The sequence below is a fragment of the Saccostrea cucullata genome, unplaced genomic scaffold (assembly GCF_032062105.1).
Source record: "Saccostrea cucullata isolate Sc308-1 unplaced genomic scaffold, CSIRO_AGI_Scuc_v1 ctg2001, whole genome shotgun sequence".
NCBI lineage: Eukaryota > Metazoa > Mollusca > Bivalvia > Ostreida > Ostreidae > Saccostrea > Saccostrea cuccullata.
The window spans coordinates 75,904-100,444 of record NW_026920225.1 but is presented as its reverse complement, the minus strand read 5'-3'; the positions used below and the strand labels follow the sequence as shown (position 1 = coordinate 100,444).

At 34.0% G+C, this 24,541-nt stretch overlaps 2 protein-coding genes across 2 annotated transcripts in view; one reads left to right on the top strand and one right to left on the bottom strand.

Annotated features, from left to right (window-relative positions):
- Positions 1-3,972: 3,972 nt before the first annotated feature.
- On the top strand, positions 3,973-8,292 carry LOC134245220 (uncharacterized). The gene is made up of 2 exons (XM_062727498.1): positions 3,973-4,094; positions 5,896-8,292. The coding sequence occupies exons 1-2, from the start codon at positions 4,070-4,072 to the stop codon at positions 8,175-8,177; spliced, it is 2,307 nt and encodes a 768-aa protein (XP_062583482.1). The 5' UTR covers positions 3,973-4,069; the 3' UTR covers positions 8,178-8,292.
- A 4,381-nt stretch (positions 8,293-12,673) lies between these two features.
- The window catches only part of LOC134245193 (calponin homology domain-containing protein DDB_G0272472-like), a 33,346-nt gene continuing 21,478 nt past the window's right edge, over positions 12,674-24,541 (bottom strand). Inside the window, exons 14-17 of the mRNA XM_062727469.1 lie at positions 22,388-22,729; positions 21,843-21,986; positions 20,444-20,467; positions 12,674-13,799 (exon numbers count right to left, since the gene is read on the bottom strand). Of these exons, the coding sequence (XP_062583453.1) occupies positions 13,740-13,799; positions 20,444-20,467; positions 21,843-21,986; positions 22,388-22,729 (570 nt within the window). The 3' untranslated portion in view covers positions 12,674-13,739. The remainder of the gene's footprint in view (positions 13,800-20,443; positions 20,468-21,842; positions 21,987-22,387; positions 22,730-24,541) is intronic.

Below are 24,541 nucleotides of genomic sequence, written 5' to 3'. Positions count from 1 at the left end.
AAAATATTTATACTAATCGATAGGTCTTATCACGATGTACGAAAGTCCTAGCAACAACTGTTCAAAAGTTATATCCAATGTTAAAGTATGGTATTTTTTTTCTTTTTAAAAGTGGGTCAAACTTCAAGGTCAAGAGGTCAAATTTGTCTGAAAAGAAAGGTCTTGTCACAAGGATACATCTTAGAAATGTGAAAGCCATAGCCCCTAACCTTTCAAAAGTTATTGGCAAGGTTCAAGTTTTTGCGGACAAAAAAAAATAAAGGGACAGACGGACGGACAGGGCAAAAACTGACATAAATTTTCGAAGCTAAAAAATGACCTTTGATGATAGAAACATTAAATAGAACAAGATACAAACGTTTACTGTAGGATTTTCATGTATTTTGACAGTGAAATATATAACTACAGCCTGACACATGTTAGTTATATACAACAAAAATAAAATGTTTTGCATGGTGTTGACATATAGAAATCAAAAATAACGAAAATATCATGTATTTCCCCCCGAAATGCAAATAAAAAATATCAATATTCCTACGCTCGTCCCTCCTCAGCCTTTTTTTTTTTTACATGTTTGATAACAGAGAATGTAGCACTGATTAAAGATTTTCAATGATTCTAATTTTAACAATTGTATAAAACATGTTTATAGATTAATTATCATACAATTTCTCTTGAAAAAATTTTTTTCTGTGTATGTGTATTGTTAAATGACGGAATTTTCAATCCCTGGCCTGCTCGTGTGTACACTTTGTAAACTGTAGGGTATGTGTGGCAATATACGAGAACTGGGTTGGAGATTCGGGTTCGTGTTGAAGTTAGCATATACCATTATATAGAACTTGTATAATGTACTAATTTCTGCGACAAATACATTAGTATATTTCAGTTATTTTCAAAACAAAAAAGGTTTTCCATGTTTTCAGTTTAGAATTTTCCGACCCCCTGATTTTCCCAACCCGGCCATTTTAAACACAAGTTGTTGCAGATGAAAATGTTAGAAAAAGCTATATATAGTTCAACAGGGATTGTATAATTTTTATTAATCAGAATTTTTATATGATCTTATTAGGAAAAGAAAAGTTTTGTCACACCGTAACTTATGTTTCTCCGAGCTCGCTGGATGCGCGTACAGTTTGCACGTGTGTAGAAAGGCTAAAATTGGTTTATGTTGGCATGTGTACTGTTTGTTAGGAGACTCTGAAGTTTTGGAATCACAAATTTACAATGAGTTCCATATCCAGTGCCAAGTTTTTTTTTATTAACGTCTTATAAACACTGTTAAACATATTAAATCTAACAGTCGAATATCTTTGGATATGGGGTAACCCATATCCGGTTATAATTAAAAAAATTAGCTTTAAGAAACCATACATGTTTATGTAAGAAGTAGTATATGTCAACAGTTGTCTGCGAATCTGAAGTTTTGGCTTCCAATTCTAAATGACCTATCCGACTCCAAGTCATTTTTAATAACTAATATCCTGGTCACCACCGGTTATAAAAATTTTAGGGGAACAGGCTAGAGCAGGTTATAGTGTTAGCATACGAATTTGGGGCGAAGGGTGACTAAATTGAAGCTAGGTGACCTTGATCAAATTCAGATATAGAGTTCAACATGTTTTTGACAGTGAAAATCTACGGCCTGATGTTAGTTATATACAACCAAAATAAAATGTTTTGCATGGGTTGACATATAGGCAGATAAATGTATAGGGATTAACATTCAACACGCTGTGCAGGTGACATTAGAAATGTAACACTGATTAAAGATTTTCAATGATTCTCATTTTACTTCTAATATAAAACATAATGATTAACTGTCCATGCATCCTTTCTCTTGCATTTGGGGGGGGGGGGGGGGGGGGATAATATACCAGAAGGGGGATAGATCTGAATTTAGAAATTAACTTGAACAGCAATATGTATAAGGCACTCTGAAATTATTTTAATTAAAACATGTAGTAACCAAAACATTCACAAGACATTAGGCACCTGGCAGAAACAAATAAATGGCGGATAGATTGTTCTATCGTTAAAATGACCACAGGAGTTCGCGAACCTATTAATTTTGCCTAAATTTTCGGGAAATAAAAAAGATACGTAATACCTATAATAATAACACATTACGTATTTTTTTTATTTAATAAACATTTCGGTATAATTGATATAGGTATCAATATAGGTATCAATATATAGGTATATTTCGGTATAATTGTAGCAAAATAAACACGCGCGATAACTCGTACTCAGTGCATTTACTATGAACAATCCAGAGAGTTCCGAATATAAACATGGCAAGTAAATTTGAAGTGAGAAAAACGTTGACAAAAATAGTTGAATTTTCGTCTTCTTATGGATTATTTTTGGGGATAAACAAAAGGCATATTCAATCTCAAAAAGGTTTGTTACAATTAATTTGGAAGTTATTTTCAGTGCATATCCTTTTGTATTTTTCAAAATAATTTCGGAGCGATTTGCAATTATTTGCTACATTGCGAGTATATGGGAGGTATTAGTGTAACTGTGGTGAGGGCTTGTCCCGAGACACAGTTAGATTATTCTAACAAAATAAATGGGTGCATTAACAGCTGGTGCACATATGCAATAAAAGAGGCACTTTTTGAAAACTACAAAATATTAAGAATCCACCGAGAAAAAAAATTATTATGTTGCGAATCTCCATCAGTGAAAAACTAGCCTTGCCTGTCTGACATGCACGCTTTTTCGTACGATCGAGACAAGAGGTCGTTTGAAATTCAACAATACAGAAAACCGATCTCTACGAGTTAAAACCTTGTCAACAAAAAGTAGTACGGAAGCGGAGGGATGTGATTTTTTTTTTCAAATGTTGTTTAAATTTGTCCACAAGAAGATTAACACATTTACATTTCTATATATGTATAAATGACTATAAAAACTAAATCATGTTGATATGTGTTTTAAATTTTCCACGTTTAATATCCTGTAATCCCTTATAGGACATGGCGAAAAAGCGATATCTGATTCTAATTCTCATAAATAAACTTTTATTTAACATGTTAAAGAAGAATATATAGAAGTTTTACATTCATAATTTATGATGCAATATGTGAAAGCAGGCGCGGAACCAGGAATTGAAGTAAGAGAGGCGCCAAAAGTAGGCCGGGGGGCCGCCTAGAGAGCCCTCAAAGTTCATGGATTCTAGAGATTTTATAGGGTAAAAATGAGGTCTATCGAGTAGACATGTTTACATTTTCTAGACGAAACTGTGATTAACGTTAACTTTGACAATTTTAGGGGGGGGGGGGGCGCGCGCCGGGTGCGCTTCCCCCTTAAATCCGCCACTGGAAAGTAAGTTTTGCCAAGAATCTTGGCATTTAGACGTTGACAGAGTTGTTGTAGCGAAGCGAACGACAACTCTGGATAGAGATTGACAGAAAACCTTCAAAGCTAGGCCATGCCTGGTTTCCAAAAGGGCACAGATTGATTGACTGATTGATTGTATTGTTTAAAGTCGTTCTCAAGAATTTTCACGCAAATGGAGAATTTAAGCCACCACTTGCCGGTAGAGAGCTCAAAGTTCTGTCCTATGCTTGGCACTTTCGACCATTGAGCAGCGAGGTGTCTTTTTCATGCCAAGACCTACTGCGATACAGGACCTCTGTTTATATGGTGGGATTCTAACCCAGAGCAGACGCTCTGACCATCGTGTCACGCGGGCGACAAAAGGATAAAGAGGCCTAAAACTTAAATTCTCACAGCATACACCATATAGTTCTAGAAGATCAGTGACAACAGCACAAAGAATTTAATATCTATCTCTCTTTCCTGTAGTTTTTTCCTTGCGACTGTTAAATTTGCGTACAATGGACCTACTTTTACACCAACCAAAAATCAAACGCATTTACTGAGAAAAAAAATCTACAATTTTAATATTATTTTAAGCATTTCAGTCTTTTATTTTAACCCAAAAAACTTTTTCTGATAGTGTCCATCCAAATAATGTCATTTTATCTAACAAAACCGTTCGTAAATATACTTTCGCTTTGACGATCGAGGGTATTTCTGATGCCTTATATAAATTAAGATGGACGGGATCTTCATTGATAATGGTATATAATGTTGTGTTTATTCTATTACTATTTATTATTCAATAGTAACTTTTGCTTTGTTAGTAGTATACCAGTATTTTAATTCGAGTTTAAAATCTAATATTTCCAATTTATATATATTTTAAATTATAAGATAATAATTAATATAATCTATTTAAACATCAGACCATATGAATGTGACAATGGGTTCCAGTAAATTTTCTTCTAGGAGGGAAATGTTTTTTAAAAATCTTTATATCAATGGTTTTTACCCGTAACTAAAAAATAGTATAAAGATTTTGTCAGACACATTCGGTTAAATGAAAGTTTTTTCTCTTTTCAGAACATAAATTTACTCTAATTTTTCACATAAATAAATTAGCAACAGACCATATATATTTATGTGAATATATCATTTTATTTAAATTCCAGTCAAATTTTCCAGGGCTTTTGAGGAAATCCAAATGTTTTTTTTTTGTTCTAAAATCTTTATATCAAGTGGTTTTTACCAGGCGTTAACCACATCATTTTCAAAAAAAAAAAAAAAAAAAAAAAAGAAAATATGGACTTATTTTTAATTTATTGACTTAAAAAAAATAAAATCAAATCTCAGATTGTCATATTATACACCTCACTGAAATCAAAAGAATTTCTATTTTGGTTTACTATCGATATTGCATTTTTTTCGTGTTTAAATTCTTGAAGAGTTTATTGTAGATGTTTTCCCCGCTTTAAAACAAACAATAATTTTATTTAAGAACAATTTCAATTTCTATGGAAATTGATTTCCAATCGCCTTAACTTCTGAGATTTTAACCTAAATGTTTATGAAATTCAGCTTTATATATGAATCAAAAGCAAAAATAAAATATTTAAAAAAAAAAAAATAATAAGGCCTATTTAAGTCTTGCTACACAACCCTTATATTTTACACTCGTTGCAAAAAGTTAACCCCTCTAAATGAAAACATATATTTACTAAGTAATAAAATATCATTTTATTTCAATTTTAGTTCTTCAATTTGTCCCAGGTCTTTCGAGAGAAATCCAAAAACACCACCTGCATTGTCGCCATGTTAAAATTGTTTTAGTGGGTTTGCTACCACTCACAAGATTTTGATTGCAAGAAATATGCTAAGAGAGTCAAACATGTACATCGAAATCTAGTGAGCTTGCAATCATTAGTTTGTGTGTTTCGATCTCGTCTTTTTTTTAACCTCTTTGTCAGTATCAGGCATATACACAGTGGTGACCTCACGATCCATCTAATGATAAACAAAGTAACTTTTACTATAAATAGAAAAGGTAGATTTGCAGATTTTTCCTTATGTACAACTTCATGGCCGATATACAGAACACTAAAGAAAACATAGCTAGCATACACCCACTCGTGCCCCTTAATAATACTATATAGTACCTCTGATGACCCCCTTTTTTGGTCAAGAAACTTTTTTATTTACTAAATTGCCTTAAACTGAAAATGTATGGCTGTACCCACCCACCCCTTGAATTTGCATCCAACGCCCTGCATGAACCCAGAAATAAACATAGATATATATAGACAAAATTTGGCGGATTAAAAACAATTAAGATGAAAAGATGTAGCTATATAGCAAGGCTCAAAATCTCACAATGTTTCCCCCCTTGAATCTCTCCCCGATGAATAAATTTGTTATTTGTGTAATACTAATTTTTTTGCTTGAAAATTGTTTGAGATTGAGGAAAAGGTAAAAAAGATAAAAGAATAACCACCAAAAGACCGACTGACCAAAAGGTTGTTCATATATCTGATCAGTGATCATGCATCCATAATCTTTTTTCAGATTATTTTATACACGAAAAGCTCCTTGAAAATGGCATTGACAAGTCTGCTATGGAAAGGTGGTTAAATCCAGAATCAACCCGCAAGGTTGATTTATTTGCAGCAGTCAAAGAATCTGTTTGGAAAAAATCTATTTATCACTATTCTTCAAATGTCGCCTGTGACTGTATATTGTTTGCGCATACTCAAAACCACACAATAGTAGTAGAAGTTCTGCAATATTTGAAGAGAGTATTGTCCCGATATGAACCCAAAATTGAAATTTATCAACGAGACTTGTGGACACCCATAAACGAGTCTAATGGTTTATTGAAGTTCAGAACAAGAAAGCAAAAAATTGTTTCGGCAGCAATGGGGTTTCTGTTAGTGACACCAGAGTTTTGTGCTGACGAATGGCCTGTTCTGGCTGGACAACCCTTCTTCCAAGAAGCTATGTACAATAAAAATGTCACCATTGTTCCGATTCTAGTGCACAACCCGAAGAAAGCGAAATACAGAATCCCCATGGGAATTAAGTGCTTAAGATCTATAGAGTTTTTCAGCAAAGACGACATTCTGTGCCAAGATTCAGTCATTAACATTCTCCAGCCGGTGGTCAAAAAAAGACTGCGGATTGAGAAGGAAAATTTGAAGGATAATATCAAATGGTTGTACGAAAACATTATAAGTAAACTGCCTTCAAAAAATGGAAATAGAGATTCTTCGTTTTGGAGGTCTGGCTCGTCTGCGCAGAAAACTCCAGATTCGAAATATACTGAATATAACGATTATTTTGATTATTCAGGTCAACCACACAACAATTTTCAATTCTCAAATGCCAGGAAAAATGGCTCTACACATCATGGAACTACACATCATGGAAGTGCACCAGACTCGGCATACGCCAGTAACGAAAGCAATGGGGATTTCAAATCGAGCCCGTCAAACGGTTTAAATCATTCTGAATCGCGCAGAAATCCATCTCGTTCCCCGGTGGAACATTCTATACCAAATGTTGGTGAGGAGATCAAGCCGCGAAAAACAAGCGGACATTCTGCAAGGGAGTGTAATGTTAACTATAGTCGGTCTGTATCAAACAAATCTGACAGTTCCTCGTCCCCAATTAGCATGAAAGGGGCACCTGACCTCAACTTTTCCTCCCTGGAATACTCCGTAACCGAATCATCGAAACATCGGCGTCCAAATTGGTCTGAATACTCTCCAAAATATTCATCTACGATAAATACAACACAAGATTCTCCAGCATATGCCTCACAAAACATCAAGGGTGTTCAGGTGCAATCAACTCCGAAAAACAAACAAAATGACACAATGGTGAATGAAAAAAATGCAAAAGTGACCGCAAATACAAGTACTACAGATAGTCATGAATCAAATAAACCTGAAATAAACGTTTCAATTAATAGAAAAGTGCCACACGACTTGCCAGTGGCCACTGAAGTACAGTGTAGGAGCTTTGGAAATTTGTCCTCTCAATACTCGAGTAGTACGCCACAGTCACGTGATCAACATTCGTCATCAGTTCATGAATCAAATTTGTCAAACCATAGTGTCACTTCGTCATCATTTCGTCATAATAGCGAAACCATGTCTACAAAATCTTCATATTCAAATAAAGATCATTTACAGGAGCCATCAGATAGCTTACCCAGTCCTATACCTATAAACGCAAATAATATATCGTGGAACATGACTTACGACTTAAGTTCAAATCATTCGTCGAGATCAGCAAATAAAAGGAACGGGACATCTTCATCATCCGGAAGTTGTCAATTTAATCAAGAGGGTCATGTCCATCCACAGCCTCAACCAATCAGCTCATTTCCATCTGGAGGAGTAAATTTCTCTATTAACTCCCACGAATCTGCTTTTTCAAGAGAAAGAGACAGCGAATCATCAAGAAACTCTCTTTTTTCTTCGTCAAACATTTCTTCGTATGAGACAACTTCAATGAGAAAAACAACGCAACAGCCATTGCCCCAAGAGATCAGCTTGACAAGTTTTCCCGAGGAAGGAAAGCTGAGCGATGACCTAAATTCTAAAGCGTCCTTCACCCCCGTGTCTGACGTCACGCAGTTAGCCCTCGGTTGTCTGCGACCTTCAGACAGCTTCAAGGACAGTTACCGGTCATTTATCCAATCTGAACCCGACTCTATCAGGCCTGTTGGGGTGGTGAGGCCATTCTCCATGCAAGAGGATGATGACGAAGATGAAAACGAATACAGCAATGATTTATCTCTTCCCAGGGCAATGTCTGAAGAGACTTATGTAAAACGATCATAGTACTAGTATATTAATGATGAATGTTTACTGCTTACTTTTCGAAAATTGAAGATATACTAAGTAGTCCTTTCGAAAAGCAGAATTTTTGTACGAAGTTCATCGCCGCAAATCAGTTTTTAGCTCACCTGAGCCAAAGGCTCAAGTGAGCTTTTCTGATCACAATCTGTCCGTTGTCTGTCGTCGTCGTCGTTGTTGTCGTCGTTGTCGTCGTCGTCGTAAACTTTTCACATTTTCATCTTCTTCTCAAGAACCACTGGGCCGATTTCAACCAAAACTTGACACAAAGTATCCTTGGGTAAAGGGGATTCAAGTTTGTTCAAATGAAGGGCCACGCCCTTTTCCAAGGGGAGATAATCATGAATTTGTTAAAAATTAATGGCATTTTTAAAAAATCTTCTTCTCCAGAACCGCTGGGCCAGGAAAGATGAAACTCATGTGGAAGCATCCTCAGGTAGTGTAGATTCAAGTTTGTTCAAATCATGACCCCAGGGGCAAGGGTGGGGCCAAAATGGCCGACCCAAGTTTTACATAGGAATATATAGGGAAAATCTTTAAAAATCTTCTCCAGAACTACTGGGCCAGGAAAGATGAAACTAATGTGGAATCATCCTCAGGTAGTGTAGATTCAAGTTTGTTCAAATCATGACCCCCAGGGCAAGAGTGGGGCCAAAATGGCCGACCCTAGTTTAACATAGGAATATATATAGGAAAAATCTTTAAAAATCTTCTTAAGAACCACTAGGACAGGAAAGGTGAAACTCAAGTGGAATCATCCTCAGGTAGTATAGATTCAAGTTTCTTCAAATCATGACCCCTGGGGCGAGGGTGGGGCCAAAATGGCCGACCCAAGTTTTACATAGAAATATATAGGAAAAATCTTTAAAAATTCTTCTTCTCAAGAACCACTGGGCCAGGAAAGATGAAACTCATGTGGAATCATCCTCAGGTAGTGTAGATTCAAGTTTGTTCAAATCATGACCCCCGGGGAAAGGGTGGGGCCAAAATGGCCGAGCCAAGTTTTACATAGGAATATATAGGGAAAATCTTTAAAAAATCTTCTTCTCAAGAACCACTGGGCCAGGAAAGATGAAACTCATGTGGAATCATCCTCAGGTAGTGTAGATTCAAGTTTGTTCAAATCATGACCCCCGGGGCTAGAGTGGGGCCAAAATGGCTGTCCCAAGTTTTACATAGGGATATATAGGGAAACCTTTTAAAATCTTCTTTTCAAGTACTTCAAAGCTATGATTAGTGATATTTATATGGAATCATCCTCAGGTAGTGTGGATTCTAGTTTGTTCAAATGATGAAGGCCTGGAAAGGGGGGGGGGGGGTAAATTCAAGCCCGATGTGCTCAGGTGAGCGCTGTGGCCCCTGGGCCTCTTGTTTACATTTTGCAATTACCTACACTAGTATATTTATGATCTGGGGGATGCGAAGAGGTAATCTTACCAGGGACCTATATACTAAGTACTATTAGTATATAGGTCCCTGATCTTACTTACCTGTATATACCGGCATATCATGGTAAAATAGCTAGAAATTGGGCATTAAGTACATACTATATGCCCACAAAGTTATGTTGTAGATAGTGTACAAATAAATAGAACAATTCTAATTTGTAGTGATGTAACGTTTAAGATAATTTCATAACATTTTGGCATTGCTTATTTGGATGAATTGTAGTTTTGTAATGTAACGCTGTCATAAATCTAATAAAGATTATGTAAACGTTTCCATGTTTGTAAAGTAGAAATACTGTTTTTTATTCAAGGAAAAATCTTGTCACAATAAAAGGGATTTGAATGTTTTCGTCGACAAAAATATACTGTGCGTTAAAATTAGTACATTTCTCTGAAATCCTTGGACTTTCAGTAAAGGTAGCATTCTCGGTGCTACGTAATTAGCGTCTGTCAAATATATTCTCATCGGTTAAGGATATCCGATCCTCAGCCAGGAATGATAACTCTTTATTTTATAACTTAATTCAAAAAGTCTAAAAATAAAGCTTGTAATTAAAATCTTTTTATGCAACAATTTTCATTTTATGTCTCTCGGTGTGATTCAATGCCCTTTGAAGTTACTACATTGGCGTCGGAAGCAAATTGAAATGGGGGGGGTAAGTGTAGCAAAAAATTTTTTTGTACCTCCAAAAAAATGACATTAGCAGCGAAAAAAAAAAGGAAATGCCTATTTTCCCAAATGCGAGAGGGGGGGGGGGGGGGGGGCTAGGTTTGAATTCCAGTATCAAAATTTTTTTCCATGCAACCCATACATGACACTTTTTTCCTAAAATATATAATTCATCAATTTTTCAATAAGAAAATTTGCATTAGGTAGTTTCATTTGCATATGCATGTTCTGCAAAGGATGTATTCGCTTTGACAAAAGAATTGACCTATAGGAGAGAACAATTTCCCGGAAAAAGTGACATTGAATAATTAATCATTATTTGTTGTTTTCTACCGTATATATGTTCAAATTTGTATTTTATACCTTAATTTATTATTTATTTCTTTATAATACACCTCCAAAGTATATAAAGTTTGATTTTTGCATGAATTTTGGCCTAGAAGTCCTTCAGGGCAGGCCTGCCCCTAAATGAAATTGTGATATTTGGATAGGTTTGGATGTAAGGATTAATTAAAGATGGGATTTTTTTAGGGGTGAAATTCACAAAAAACCAGCAAAAAATAAGGAAACCTGATTTTGATAATCTGCTTCATTTATACCAATGATAAAGTATCAGTTGATATATACGCTGACTATTGTAGTGTGCACACTAACATTTTAAAGTCGGGGTTACGTATTTTTACACACTTTTGAATTTTTAAATTTTTGCCTTTTCAAAGCCAATTATATATTTTTTATAGCCTTGTGTATTTTCCTTCAATTATATATCCTTTATGCATGCCCATTCTTGATATAAGAAACACGAAAGAGATATCAAATCGTGAAAATCCAATGAACAGTTGTTTTCAATCAGTATAAGCACACTTTCTCCGAGGACAAGAATAACTCACTCTGTGTTACTTAATACAGGTACATTTGGCAGCATTGAGCTGCGATGAATGTCAATTGTATATATTCCTTAGGATTTAATAACATTGATTTTGGCTACATACATACCAGTAACTGTCCTCCTCGGATTTGATTTAGGCCTATATAATTTGCATACATTAATGGAATGTTTTCCTACATTCACGGATAAAATTGCCTAAACATAAAGAATAGAATTTCAGAGGCAGTAAACATCACCATTATGCTTATTGAGAAGTTATGACAAATATCAATTATTACATATATAAATCAATGAAAGGGTTCATCATACCTTTTTCAAAAAAGATATAGGAAAAACAAATTGTTATATGTATTCAGCCTAATGCCATTAATCAGAATGGAAACCGACAAGGTTTTTGTAGAGAAAAAACCAAGCCCGGTCCTATAGGTCAAATCCCTATTTATAATGAAGTGATCCTTTACTTTGAGATTTACTAAATTTTCCTACATAAAATGATTAACTTTGAAGATCAAGTTTAAAGAATCACCGTGGATAATTACACATTACTTTGGAAATATAGAGACATCTTCGTGAGCATTTTCTATTACTCAATGCCTGATTTTCAGAACCTATGAGGATCGGAAAAGAAAAACTTGACAATTCAAAAAGTAACGAATGTCACAAAAATAACCGAAATGGGTATATGCACATCTACACACTGTGTACTAAATATCTGTCATGGTTGACAGAATTCTGTGAAGCGGTTTAGGAGAAATTGTGCTGCCAAAAACAAACAAACAGGACTGACATTAACATTAAACAAAAACAATTATGCCCCGCCTCTGAAAATGGCCACGATTTCAGAAAAAGGTACATGTATTTCATAAGAACCCCCACCCCCACCCAGAGATTGTTAATTTGCAAACTCACTGTGTCCCTCTTTAAAATTGAGATGGGGCATAAAATTACGGAATGTCTATTCAAAATCATGAATATGTTTAGATTTTCAAGTATATTTTGATCCCCCCCCCCCCAACCAAAAAAAAATTATTCTGGATTTTTTTGGGGGGAGGGGGGGGGTAACTTTAGAAACAAGGATCAAACATCGTCAGAAAAGAGAAAAAAACCCAAGGGTTCTAGCGATAATGATCAGTTGGTAAAAAGAAGACTGACAATACTGCTGCATGGGTGTCATGAAGAGTATCACACAATTTACAATGATATATCACTGCTAATGGATGTGATGGATGTCCCATTCAACAATTTTTTTTAAGGTTCATTGACCATTTATAAAAGAGAGACAACTCCTATTTTGAATTTTACTTAAATTTACAAAATCAACATTGCAAGGTATTCTAAAATTCTTATCACTTGAATAAAATTTTGAAAATAAATTTCTTCTGCAATATCAAATTTATTGAAGCACAATCTTGTATGAATACCCAGAGGGGATGATAAATAAAACATCCCACTCCAACAGAACAACATGAGAGAGTCTTTATTTATAGATTTTATTTGATTATTCAAATTGTCCTATGTAAAATAGAAATTAACGATTTTACTTTTTATAACATCAGTAGTCATATCTTCCATGTACAAACGTAGATCCATGATACACTCTGAGGATTATGTGAAGACTGCATAAAATGTTATCTGATGGTGCCTTCATTTCACCTAACTACATTTGTGTCTGATTTAATTAGCATCTACTAGTATCTTTACACAAGTTTGAAACTTGATAATGAATATATTTTCAGGAAAATTTTCGTTTCTTTTTTTTAATTCTACATATTAAAGTCTGTCATGAGGAAGCCTTAAAAAATGGTTTAAATATTCAACAATCACAGTATTGAAGACCAGAACAAGCATATTAAAAATATAACTACAAATCTACAATAATATTTCATTAGAAATTTTCATAAAATGATTTGGCAAACAATTAATTAGTAAAAATTTGTAAAAAGTATGTTATGTATAAAAAATTTTTTTTTCTGTTTTGCAAGAAATTTTCATTCTGACACCAAAGATAAAATTCCAATAGGACAAGGCAGAATAATGGCACATACAACCATTTAAATAAATAATTATACAATCAATAAAAATCACTAGATAAAAAATAACATCACCTCTCTAAAGATAACCACAGGACAACCACTACTGAAATACGGAATGGTTATATGCAATATTGTAGATTTTATGGGAATGTATACATTATATATACAGAATTTGGGGTGGGTCATGATTATTTGGGCCAAGGCTGATATGTATAAAATGTCCTTGAAATGAATAAAAGTGATTACAAGTATACTGTTACAGTAATATAAAATCAATTTTGATTGGGTGATTATGTATAAAAGGACGTAATGATTTCCATGGTAATGCCTCTGTCAACCAATCAGAGTTCTTGTTACATTGAAGCTATGCTTCCAAGTGATTGAATTCACTAGTGATTAGCACATGAAGCTGAACACTTCTACTACACTCTTCCCCTTCTCTAGTCTTATTGCTTCAATCACAGTTTTGTCCAAGCGGCCTGGGGCTATAGGGTTACTTGTTCAAATCTATAAATCAAACTCCTCTCCTACTCGGTCTGTGCTGCGGTTTAGATTCTCATCCTTGGCCTACAAACAGGAAAAGATAAATTTAGATTTTATAAATATTGTAAAGTCTGCATGGCTATTTTGAGGGTTTTATTTATAATTATATGTTTATCAATCTTCATAATTTTATCATTCCAAAATATCCAACCAAAACAGGGAACAGGAAAAGAGTATAGTGTATATAAGAAGGGGAAATATTTTGGGAAAAGGATTGGTAAATGAAGAAAAAAAAGATAGTACAAATTAAATCCATGGCATAAACTATAAATAATTGCAAGGTAAAGAAAAATCACAAAACTGATTATCACATTATAGATAGTCTACACTAGCTATTAATTGTTTACATGGAATTGATAAATCTAAACAAATATATGCATGGGAGAATTGAATACACACTGAAAATACAGGGCTAGAACAAAATTCAAAGACAAATACTAACTTTCAGGCAAATACTTAAAAAAAAAATAATGGACCAGATATTCCTGCATTCATAATGTATGATCATGTTTTTTTTTTTTTTTTAAACAAGCAAAATGCTTTTAATTGATTCTGAAAACATGCATGCCCAATGAAAATCATTAAGACTTGTTTCTAGCCCCAAAGAGAAGTAAAATGATGAGCATTGCCAAAAATTCCTCCCAGAAATGTAATTTTCATTAATTAGATCTAAATATATATATTTCAATATAAAGAACTTAAGCCAAAATCTGCATGATTTGGCCCTGTCAATTCCTGAAAATCAAACTTCATTATTAAGCAGCGAAACGTAGGCCAACTTTTTACTAGATGTTAAACCTTTGGTCTCCGTCTTGATTTTTGGGAAGGAAACAGCACGTGCCGTATTATAAACATCAAAACCGGATGCGGTAATGCTAAAATACCAAGTTTCAAAGAAATTTAGACCTTTTTACAGCGATTTTTTTAAAGGCGCCAACCTTAAACCATGATGAAAATTTAAACACAGTTAACTTGATATATGTTAATCCATAATTCATTTGGTTTTTGGTGGTTCACGTGTGGCGCCCTACTTAAATCATACTTCTCAGTACTTTGATGCCTGACTTGTGTAAACGATAATTTCCGGATTTTTCCCCCTCTCAGTAGGGCTTAGTAGAAATAAAGGTTAGACTTAAATAGTCACATTAAATGATTTATTTTTGAATAATTTATTGTGCCCGTAAATGAATTTTAAAGGATATAAAATCCACTCGGCAAAACTAGCATCTGTAAAAAGGTGAATATTTCCGATCCCGATGTGATAAAATATAACTGACTATCCGGAATGCAATGGAACCAATATACAATGCATAGTTAAATCGACTGAAGATAGAGACGTTTACATGACTTTGTTGTGGTGAGTATCTTTATTCTTCTAAACATATAAGTAAAGTAAGCTTTAACATACACATGCATCAATATAATATGATGATTCTGAGCTGATAATACATGGACCGCTCGCTTGACCCATATGTGATTGAGATGCAAAAAAGATCGGCATTGGTCTAAATTAAGTTTTATTAAAATCTGTATATAATGTTAGACCTATGAGTATCTAGTTCAAATTTCAGCAATGATAACATTGGAACATGTCAATCTGAATCCCCTCTATTTTTGAAATAAAATAAAAGTACGTATTTATAAGACCATATATCAATGTAAAAATATTAGTTTACATTTCTAATAGTCATAATTTACCGAAAAATAGACAAATTAACACAGATATTCAACATATTGTTATATCAGGTGTTTTTTTTGTTTTTGTTGTCACGAGTTACCTCTCTTTAAAAAATTCATGTTCCTTTTAAATATATTTTTAATGATTTTTCATTAAAAATGATTTTTTCTTAAAACAATATATTCAACAATGCAAATTAAAGCATGTTAAAGCAAATTCATTAAACATAATTAGTAGTTTTAAATGTTTTAAAGTAATAAACTGCCAAAATTAATTTTAATATTATAATTCTGCTACTTTATTTTTGTTGTTCTTTCCCAGGTTATTAAATATAAATTGCTGAAATTGGGGGGTGGATCCTAACGCGTGTGCATATTTAAATAGAAAGGAGAAAAAAGTCCATAAAATAAATATCACAGTGAAGAGTTTTAAAGATTTTTAAAACAAAAATAAAGCAGCAATATTTTAGGTGGTTAAACTCGAATATCTTTGAAGTATTCCTAGAGTAAGTAGAAGACAATTTTTGTACAATGATGTAAAAATTCATGTTCTTCCTCGGGCAAAGTTTTATCAATATTTAAGTCCATGAATCTGAGCATACATGTAGATAGCTTAGACCATGGGAAAATTATTTTATTGTTATTCTAATCTGGATGAGATTGAGAAGATATTTTCAAAAGATCACAATTTTAATAAGCCTTTTTGGCTGTAGTTTAAAATAAATTATAGCAGTAAAATGAAATAAAAAATGTCATTTTATTCAGTTGGAAAGGTATATGAATTCTTAGTATGCCTGGATAATAATGCATAAAATGTAAACATTCTTATATTTAATTTCAGATAATGCCAGGACACAAAACTGAATACTTCAACTGTGTATTGTGCTCTAAAAGAACAAAACCCAATGAAAGGAGGCATTTTGACAAAGGCATAAGAAAATATTTAAGAAAAAGGTTTATGGTAGAAGGAAGGGATAATTCTGTCATATGCAGCAAATGTAGAAGCAATTATTACAGAGATGTTTCATGCCGTAAACCATCTGCAACACCCTGCTCTACCGCAATTCACAGGAAATGTCCAGCGTCCGAAACAAATGACAACAGAAAACATCTCTCCATTCCACCATCTGTATCCTTGCACCTTAAATCCACTGCGAAGACTCATGCCTGTTGTATCGTTTGTAAGAAACCAGGGCCAAAATTGATAGTAGTGTCACCAGAATGCCGCACATCTGTTTTTATCGAACACGATGTCTTAATTCCATCCGGAAATAGATGTTGTCCTGGTCATGTGGAAAATGGACGTTTCACAACTGCTGCAATTCAGCAATTACCAACAACAGACCATGCCTTTGTTAACAGAACTACCATCCTAAGTTTACTTCAAGAGATGCGTGTTTTATGTCATAAATATGACAAGTCTTTTTTGGACTTTGATGGCACCATGACTCTGACCGATACAGACTATTTATCTTTGCTGGGACTCAACAAGGAAGATTTCCATACAATATGTGACTCTGTGAGAGATGAAGTGAAACCAACACCATCTAGAAGTCTAAGAAAATCCGTTGCAATATTCCTGTGCAAATTAAAAACTGGTTTGTCCAATCAAATACTGTCAACACTTTTCCAAACTTCCAAATCCAGCTTAAGGAGAGCTATTAGTGCTGTAAGAACAGCATTGATGATCAGCTTTGTGCCGCACCATCTTGGGTTTGAACACATAAGAAGAGAGGAAGTCATCGATGACCATACACGGCAGCTAGCACAGACACTGTTCGGTAACATCGAGAAGAAACAGGCCATATTGGTACTGGATGGTACATGTACTTACATATACACAGCCAAGAGCAATAATTTCCACTTCCATAGACGTTCTTACAGCATCCACAAGGGGAGACCACTAATCAAACCTATGGTTATCGTGACTACTACTGGTTACTATGTTTCAATCTTAGGACCATATCTAGCTGATAATAAAAACAATGATGCTTCAATCCTGCAACATATCATTAAAACAAATGCTTAAGATATTCGGAACTGGCTAAGTGAAGACGACATCTTTATTGTTGACCGCGGGTTCAGGGATGCTTTGCCTCTTCTTGAAGACCTTGGAATCCAGGCAGAAATGCCCCGATTTCTGCTCAAGGGACAAAACCAAATGACTACTGATGATGCAGATATGAGCAGACTTGTGACAAAGGTAAATAACATGTAAATTCTTTCAATAAATTTATTTACAATTTCTTGTGAAGATATATTTACTATGAATAAGTTTTGAAAACATATTTTTCAGGTCAGATGGGTAGTGGAATCTTCAAACGCACGTATCAAAAGGTGGAGATATTTAGAGAAGACTCTACCCACTAATCAAATTCCCTTCATCGGTGACTATGTGAGGATAGTCTGCGCTCTCTCAAACAGATTCTCTCCACCCCTTAGTAAAAGTAACAGCACTGAGGCTGATGATGCAGAGGCAGCAAAAATGCTCTATCTGTCCAAACAGGTATTTAAGTTGTACAAATTGATTTTTTTGTATAATATCGTAATGTAATTGAGCAGCTGCAAAAATCTGCATTTAAGAAGACATTTAATTTTTTAATTCTATCTTGCTCATCTCTCTTGAATACATCAGTATATAAGTTATAATTACATGCACATGATTCAGTTCATATATGCATTGCATTACTGCCTTTCTTAATAGGTGAATAATCTCAAACAAATGGTTCAGGAGAATGGACTTAACAGAAGATCTACTCAATGGCAAACAGTTCTTGAATGTGAAATTCAGAATTTCCCCATGTTGGATGAGGATAAGTTGCGGAATTTGACTTGTGGCACCTATCAATTGAAGCTCTCTCGTAGCTATATTCAAGAACACATTGAGGGAGGTTGTGATATTTCCTTCCATAAAGAAAATGATAGGCTCCTAAAGGTAAAAATTCAGAGTCGGCACACATCATCAAAACAGTATTTAGTTTGGATTGAGTATTCTGATGACTCTGTAGTAGCATGGTATTGTACCTGCAGAGCGGGTGCCAGAGTTGTAGGCATGTGCTCTCACATAGCAGCCATCATTTGGTACCTGGCAAAAGGAAGGCATGAACAATGGACATATGGTGTGCGTGACTGGAGTGAGCATGTCCTTGATGCAGCTGACATCCCACCTGCTTTGGACGAGTCTGACAGTGATGACAGTAGTTGTGGAAGTGTTCCCGAGGAGTGAACAGTTAGTTAATCTTCATTGTATTTTATATATTGTTATTTTATATATATGTTGTATATATGTTTTTAAAAAAAATTGTTATTTTTTTCAATTTACCTGTTTATAATCTCATGTGTGAGTTTTAAGTCGGAGGCGGAAATTTGGCCGCTCCGCATGTAGAGTCTTATTTTTCTAATTTACCTGTTTATAATCTCATGTGTGAGTTTTAAGTCGGAGGCGGAAATTTGGCCGCTCCGCATGTAGAGTCTTATTTTTCTAATTTACCTGTTTATAATCTCATGTGTGAGTTTTAAGTCGGAGGCGGAAATTTGGCCGCTCCGCATGTAGAGTCTTATTTTTCTAATTTACCTGTTTATAATCTCATGTGTGAGTTTTAAGTCGGAAGCGGAAATTTGGCCGCTCCGCATGTAGAGTCTTATTTTTTCAATTTACCTGTTTATAATCTCATGTGTGAGTTTTAAGTCGGAGGCGGAAATTTGGCCGCTCCGCATGTAGAGTCTTATTTTTCTAATTTACCTGTTTATAATCTCATGTGTGAGTTTTAAGTCGGAGGCGGAAATTTGGCCGCTCCGCATGTAGAGTCTTATTTTTCTAATTTACCTGTTTATAATCTCATGTGTGAGTTTTAAGTCGGAAGCGGAAATTTGGCCGCTCCGCATGTAGAGTCTTATTTATTTAATTTAACTGTTTATAATCTCATGTGTGAGTTTTAAGTCAGGTGTGATATTGTAGCAATAATCAGTAAAAAGGCATAACTTGACTTTGCATATACATTATACATTATTTCTGATGTATGTATTTTTATGTTTTACTTTAAGAATATGTTTAAGTGAAGGTTACTTCAATATTTTGTGTATTATGAATTCTATTGGAGCAAGAAATACAAATGTTTACAAAACTGATAATTTTGTTATTATTATTTTAAATTGACACTGTTACATTTATAAAATAGTAAATAAACAGCGTAACTGCTTATGAAGTACGAGTATATATTTTCTTTAGAGAAGTACAGACTATAAGAAAAGCAAGTAACACTAAACTCTTTTCAATGCCTCAGAATTTCTTTGAAGAAAAATTGATAAATTGAGATTTATATAAAAATAATTGAATTTTTTCCTCCTTAGAATATATATATATTACATGTTTACTACTTATTAATTTCTTATCATGACGTTAAAGTATATACGATTGACGTCATGACATTAAAGTAAGTAAAGGCAACGTCATGACGTTAGAATAAGTAACGGCAACGTCATGACGTCGTAGAATTATCAGTGAGAACAATACCAAATTCATATATATATTGTTAAAAAATAAAATGTTATATAATATACTAATCTAAGAGCATTGTTTGAAAAAGTTTCATCCGTTTTGGTGACAGGGCGGATTTTTGTACATTCTGGCTTAAGTCCTTTGTTAAAACTGAGGATACATAGCATACGTACGTATATATATATTTATATAAAAAAAGACATTGAAGCTTTTATTATTCTAACTGCACGTACACACACATCCAACAAAATCTAAATTGTACAATAGAGATCTAAAAAAAATTGTTTCTCCTTATTTTAACTTTTTGAAAAGATTTTTTTCTCAAGTTTTGAAATTCATGCATATATTCATGCAGAACAAATAATGACCAAATTGAATTATGATCTGAGCTTTTCCAGCACAACGACATTTTCAGCAATGACAAACAACTGATGACTAGCAGTACAAGGCCTAGGTATGTACCAAGGTTACTAGTAAGTGAGTCATGTCTTACGCTAAAAGCCTTATTTTCGTAGGACTGAAATCAGAAACATTAATTCTCATTAATCCCAAGTTAACGGGGGCATGCATGACCATCTCAATTATAATAAGTTATATTATCCTTCTCTTTCTGTTTTTAAATGTTATTTATTAATTAATATAAATTCCCAAAACAGTTTTACTCTTTAATAAATTATCATAAATCCCCTTCAAAGAATGGTTATAGAAATTATGGATCCAACTATGACCACACCACAACAAAATTCAACATTCAAACATGGCTAAATATGGATAGAGCTATTAAAGAATCACCATTAGGTATGCCATCTAATACCCCCCCCCCCACACAATGTTAAGTCAGTAATGCTGGGAGGGATACCATATTGCCACATATATTCATGTTTTCTCTTTTTATTTTACATTAAAATTGTTCTTATTATTTGTTGCATTGTAAACACTATGAATTAAGAGTTCAGCTAATTTTGAAGACAAAATCAAATCCAGGCCAGTTAAGAAGCCTGGCCATGTTTTATAGCATGTTGTTTACCAAGAAGATGGCTGCATAAAAGGTGATGCTTTAATGCCTATCAACAGTTCACTAGCTATAGTTTATAGGATTTTTAGTCTATATACTTTTGTCCATGCTTTATTAAAAGAATAGTTAATTATACTTAAAATACTGAAAATCACTAAATTTTTGCGATACCTTACTTTTGCGAGTCATTGGTTCTTGATTGGTGAATCAAAATTTTCATGAATTGTCATTATTCCTCTGTATAATTTTAAGGAATGCTATTATACGCGAGAATTAAATTTTCATAAGCACACTGTCTCGCGTAATTACGCGAAAATAAGGTTCTCGTGAATAAAAAGTGATTTACAGTACCATTTGATCTATTTACTCTACAGATACACGTATGTTTTGTTGGGGTGTAATATATATAATCAAATCTTGCCAATTTCACATTTTAACAGTACAATTAAGATTCTTATAACATCCTTCATGAAGAAAATTAGAAAACTAATTAAAAGGTAATTTCTGATTCAAGTACCTCTACTGTTTGTATTAATCAATTTAAAGATATAAATTTAGACTCAAAATAATTATTTGTTTTTGTTCACATAATACAAGTCCAAGGTTTAAATTGGCTATGCTCTGTACATCCTGTGAAAACAAATACTTGAGTACCCTGGTACTGCAAAAAAATCTTCTCAAATATTAGCAGAAGCAAAGCATGTTATATCAAAGGTCTGGATTTCCTCTGGTCATCAGCAATTCTAGATAACTGGCCACAGCTAAAACCCCAAACTCACACACAAAGTGGCGCTAGAGACATAGCCTACAGTATAAGTTAGTAAGAGGACTGAAGCTTTGATTAGTGTGTTGAGAGTCACACCGTGTGATATGTAACCTCTTTGGTCGCTTTCTCGTCTTTGGGGTCGTCCTCTTTCTCTGACCCCTCCTGCTCCGAGCCCTGATCGGCTCGATCACTCTCAGAATCCCCTTCTGCCTCCGCACTCTTTACCTCTCGTTCATCGGCCTCGCGATGTTCAGGCTAATTACAGGAAAAGAGCATGCATTATTCCTGATTACATATGGTATTTCTTTTCTCTTGTTAAAGGGTTAGAGTTGTTCTTTCTTACTTACCTTGGATTAATACAAATATTAATTGATAAGTAAATGAAATATTCAATGCAATGCAGTACGAAATGAAACCAACACAATCAAACCCCCAAAGTTTCAAACAAAGATATTTATCTACATATTTCAAGACAAATGCAATGATTAAATAAGCTTGACTATAACAAATTTGGTTAAGAACTTTTTTCTCTCATTTGTCTTTCAACAAAATTTTGGAAAAATTATAAATGAACAATTCAAACTGACAATCCATCATGCAGCAAATTCAATATCCATGCATATAAACCTATATTTATTAAGAAAGCTAGGACTCACCTTATCCTCTTTCTGCTCCTCAAAGCTGCTCATTCTCCGCGGTGCCCGATCAGACACCACCACGGTTTCTGTGGTAGCCGACACTGCCACAGCCTCCTGCCACTTCTCCTCCACCGGCGGCTTCTTCTTCTTCTCCTTGGCCAGCCTCTTTTTTTCTTTCTCCTCCTCTTTCTTCTTCCGTTTTTGTTCCTCCTTCTCTCTCTTCTTACGCTCCTTTTCCTCTTTCTCTCGTTTCTTTCGCTCCTCTTTGCTAAGGAGTGCTGGGGGGTCGAGTGGTGGGGAGGGGAGGTTATGTACACTCGGGGGTTCTTGCTCGTTTGGAGGGACATCAACTGACCTTTCCTACAAAGCAAAGCCCAGATTTTCATTATTAATATTAGCAATTACTCTGCAGGGGAAAATGGGACCACTGAACATTTTTAAGAAGAAAAAGATTGTTTATTCTGATTAGAAAGTTGCATTTATGTTCAAATTCATAGTTCATACCAATAATTGTTAATTCTCCTGTCATGTCATGAAGAAGTATGCCATTCATTCTGATTAAAAAAAGTTATTACTTTTTTTCAAGTTTGCAAGAATTTTAAAATGTTGGTAAAATTGGGAATAAGCAAGAAATATTTTTCCCTGTTAATCCAATATCATGTATGATAAACAAATATAGTAAGCAGTTATTAGAATATGTTAGCAAATGGTATACTTTTATTTTACTTGATTAATATTAGTTGTTAGTATTTCTCTGAAGGAAAGATCAGTTATATGTCTCCTCCAAACCCGCAAGCAGGTGCCCCAAATATCCATCACTGGGCTATATAAATACCTTGTTATAAAATCTGTACAATTGTACGACATAGACAAAAGGTTAGTTACTATATTTAGACATATACTACACATATTTAGCTGTGCATGCATTACAAGATAAGTATTTCGATCATCGGTGGCGACATTTTTCACAACAAGACAGGAGAAAGGCTAATGGTGCAACTCGTTTGGAAATGAGTAATCCTATTCATATGAAATACTGTAAACATACTTTTTTCCACTGTGACATTAAAATGCTGTTTAATAACAATTTCTGCTGAAACTGCAGGTAGTTAATGGTTTGACATTTCACGTCTTAACTGCATTTTCAATATGCGGTGTGGAATCCTGTTGAAAATTTGTGATCAAATACACAATGCAAAATAAGTACCTTGTGGAAAAAACCATATATACAGAATGTTACTCAATCACATGTAAACATTTTCATATGAAGAACAACATCCGTTTTATAGCATCTTTTATTTCGCTCCAGTATTTCAGCAAAGTTAACAATTCAACATTTTTAGCAAAATAAATAATTCAAATGAACACAAGATTTTACCTATACAAACAGAAAACAAGTGTATAAGTGACTTCTTTAAGTACATAATAATAATCATGTGTACAAAGCAAAGAAAATTATTAATTTAGCACTTACTAAGTACAAAAGCCAAAGGAAAGCAAAAGATTGAAAATTTGATTATCTGTTTCAAAACTCAAAGTGAATGTCATGTGTCCTATAATGTACATGTTAGCTTAACAATCCAAATCTTGCTGTCTTGTGCATTATCATATTAAAATTGTTTGAAATACAGGGATGTATCCATAGCAATGCGAGAAATGGTTCTATACCCAAAATGGAAGATAATTCAATTTTTTAAATAAAATAATTCATTCGAGACAGAATGTTAGGTTGGAATTTCATATCTACAATTGTTGAAAAAAGATAATGAACATAAAATATTAATCTGCAAAAATATATAGAGTACATGAATAATTCAGAAGTGAATGGCCAGCATTTTCCTGAATTGATCAACAGTACAATGAATTTTGAGGGAGAGATGATGAAAAAAAAAAATTGGCAACAAAACAACCACACTTGCTTCAGAAAACTGAGCTATTCAGGTACATCTCAAACTCTTGAATTTCTGTAAAATTAAAAATGACTGAAAAGTACACATTTTCCCTTCAGTTTTAATTATACTAACAAGAAAACAATTAATAGATGAAACCAAGGAAACAAGATTTTTTTTTACAAATAGCATTCCCAAATTGCTTTTCAGCATTTTCTTCATTCCTTTCTTTTACAATACCTCTTGTATATGAAAACAACAATATGCAAGAACAACAGTGTAA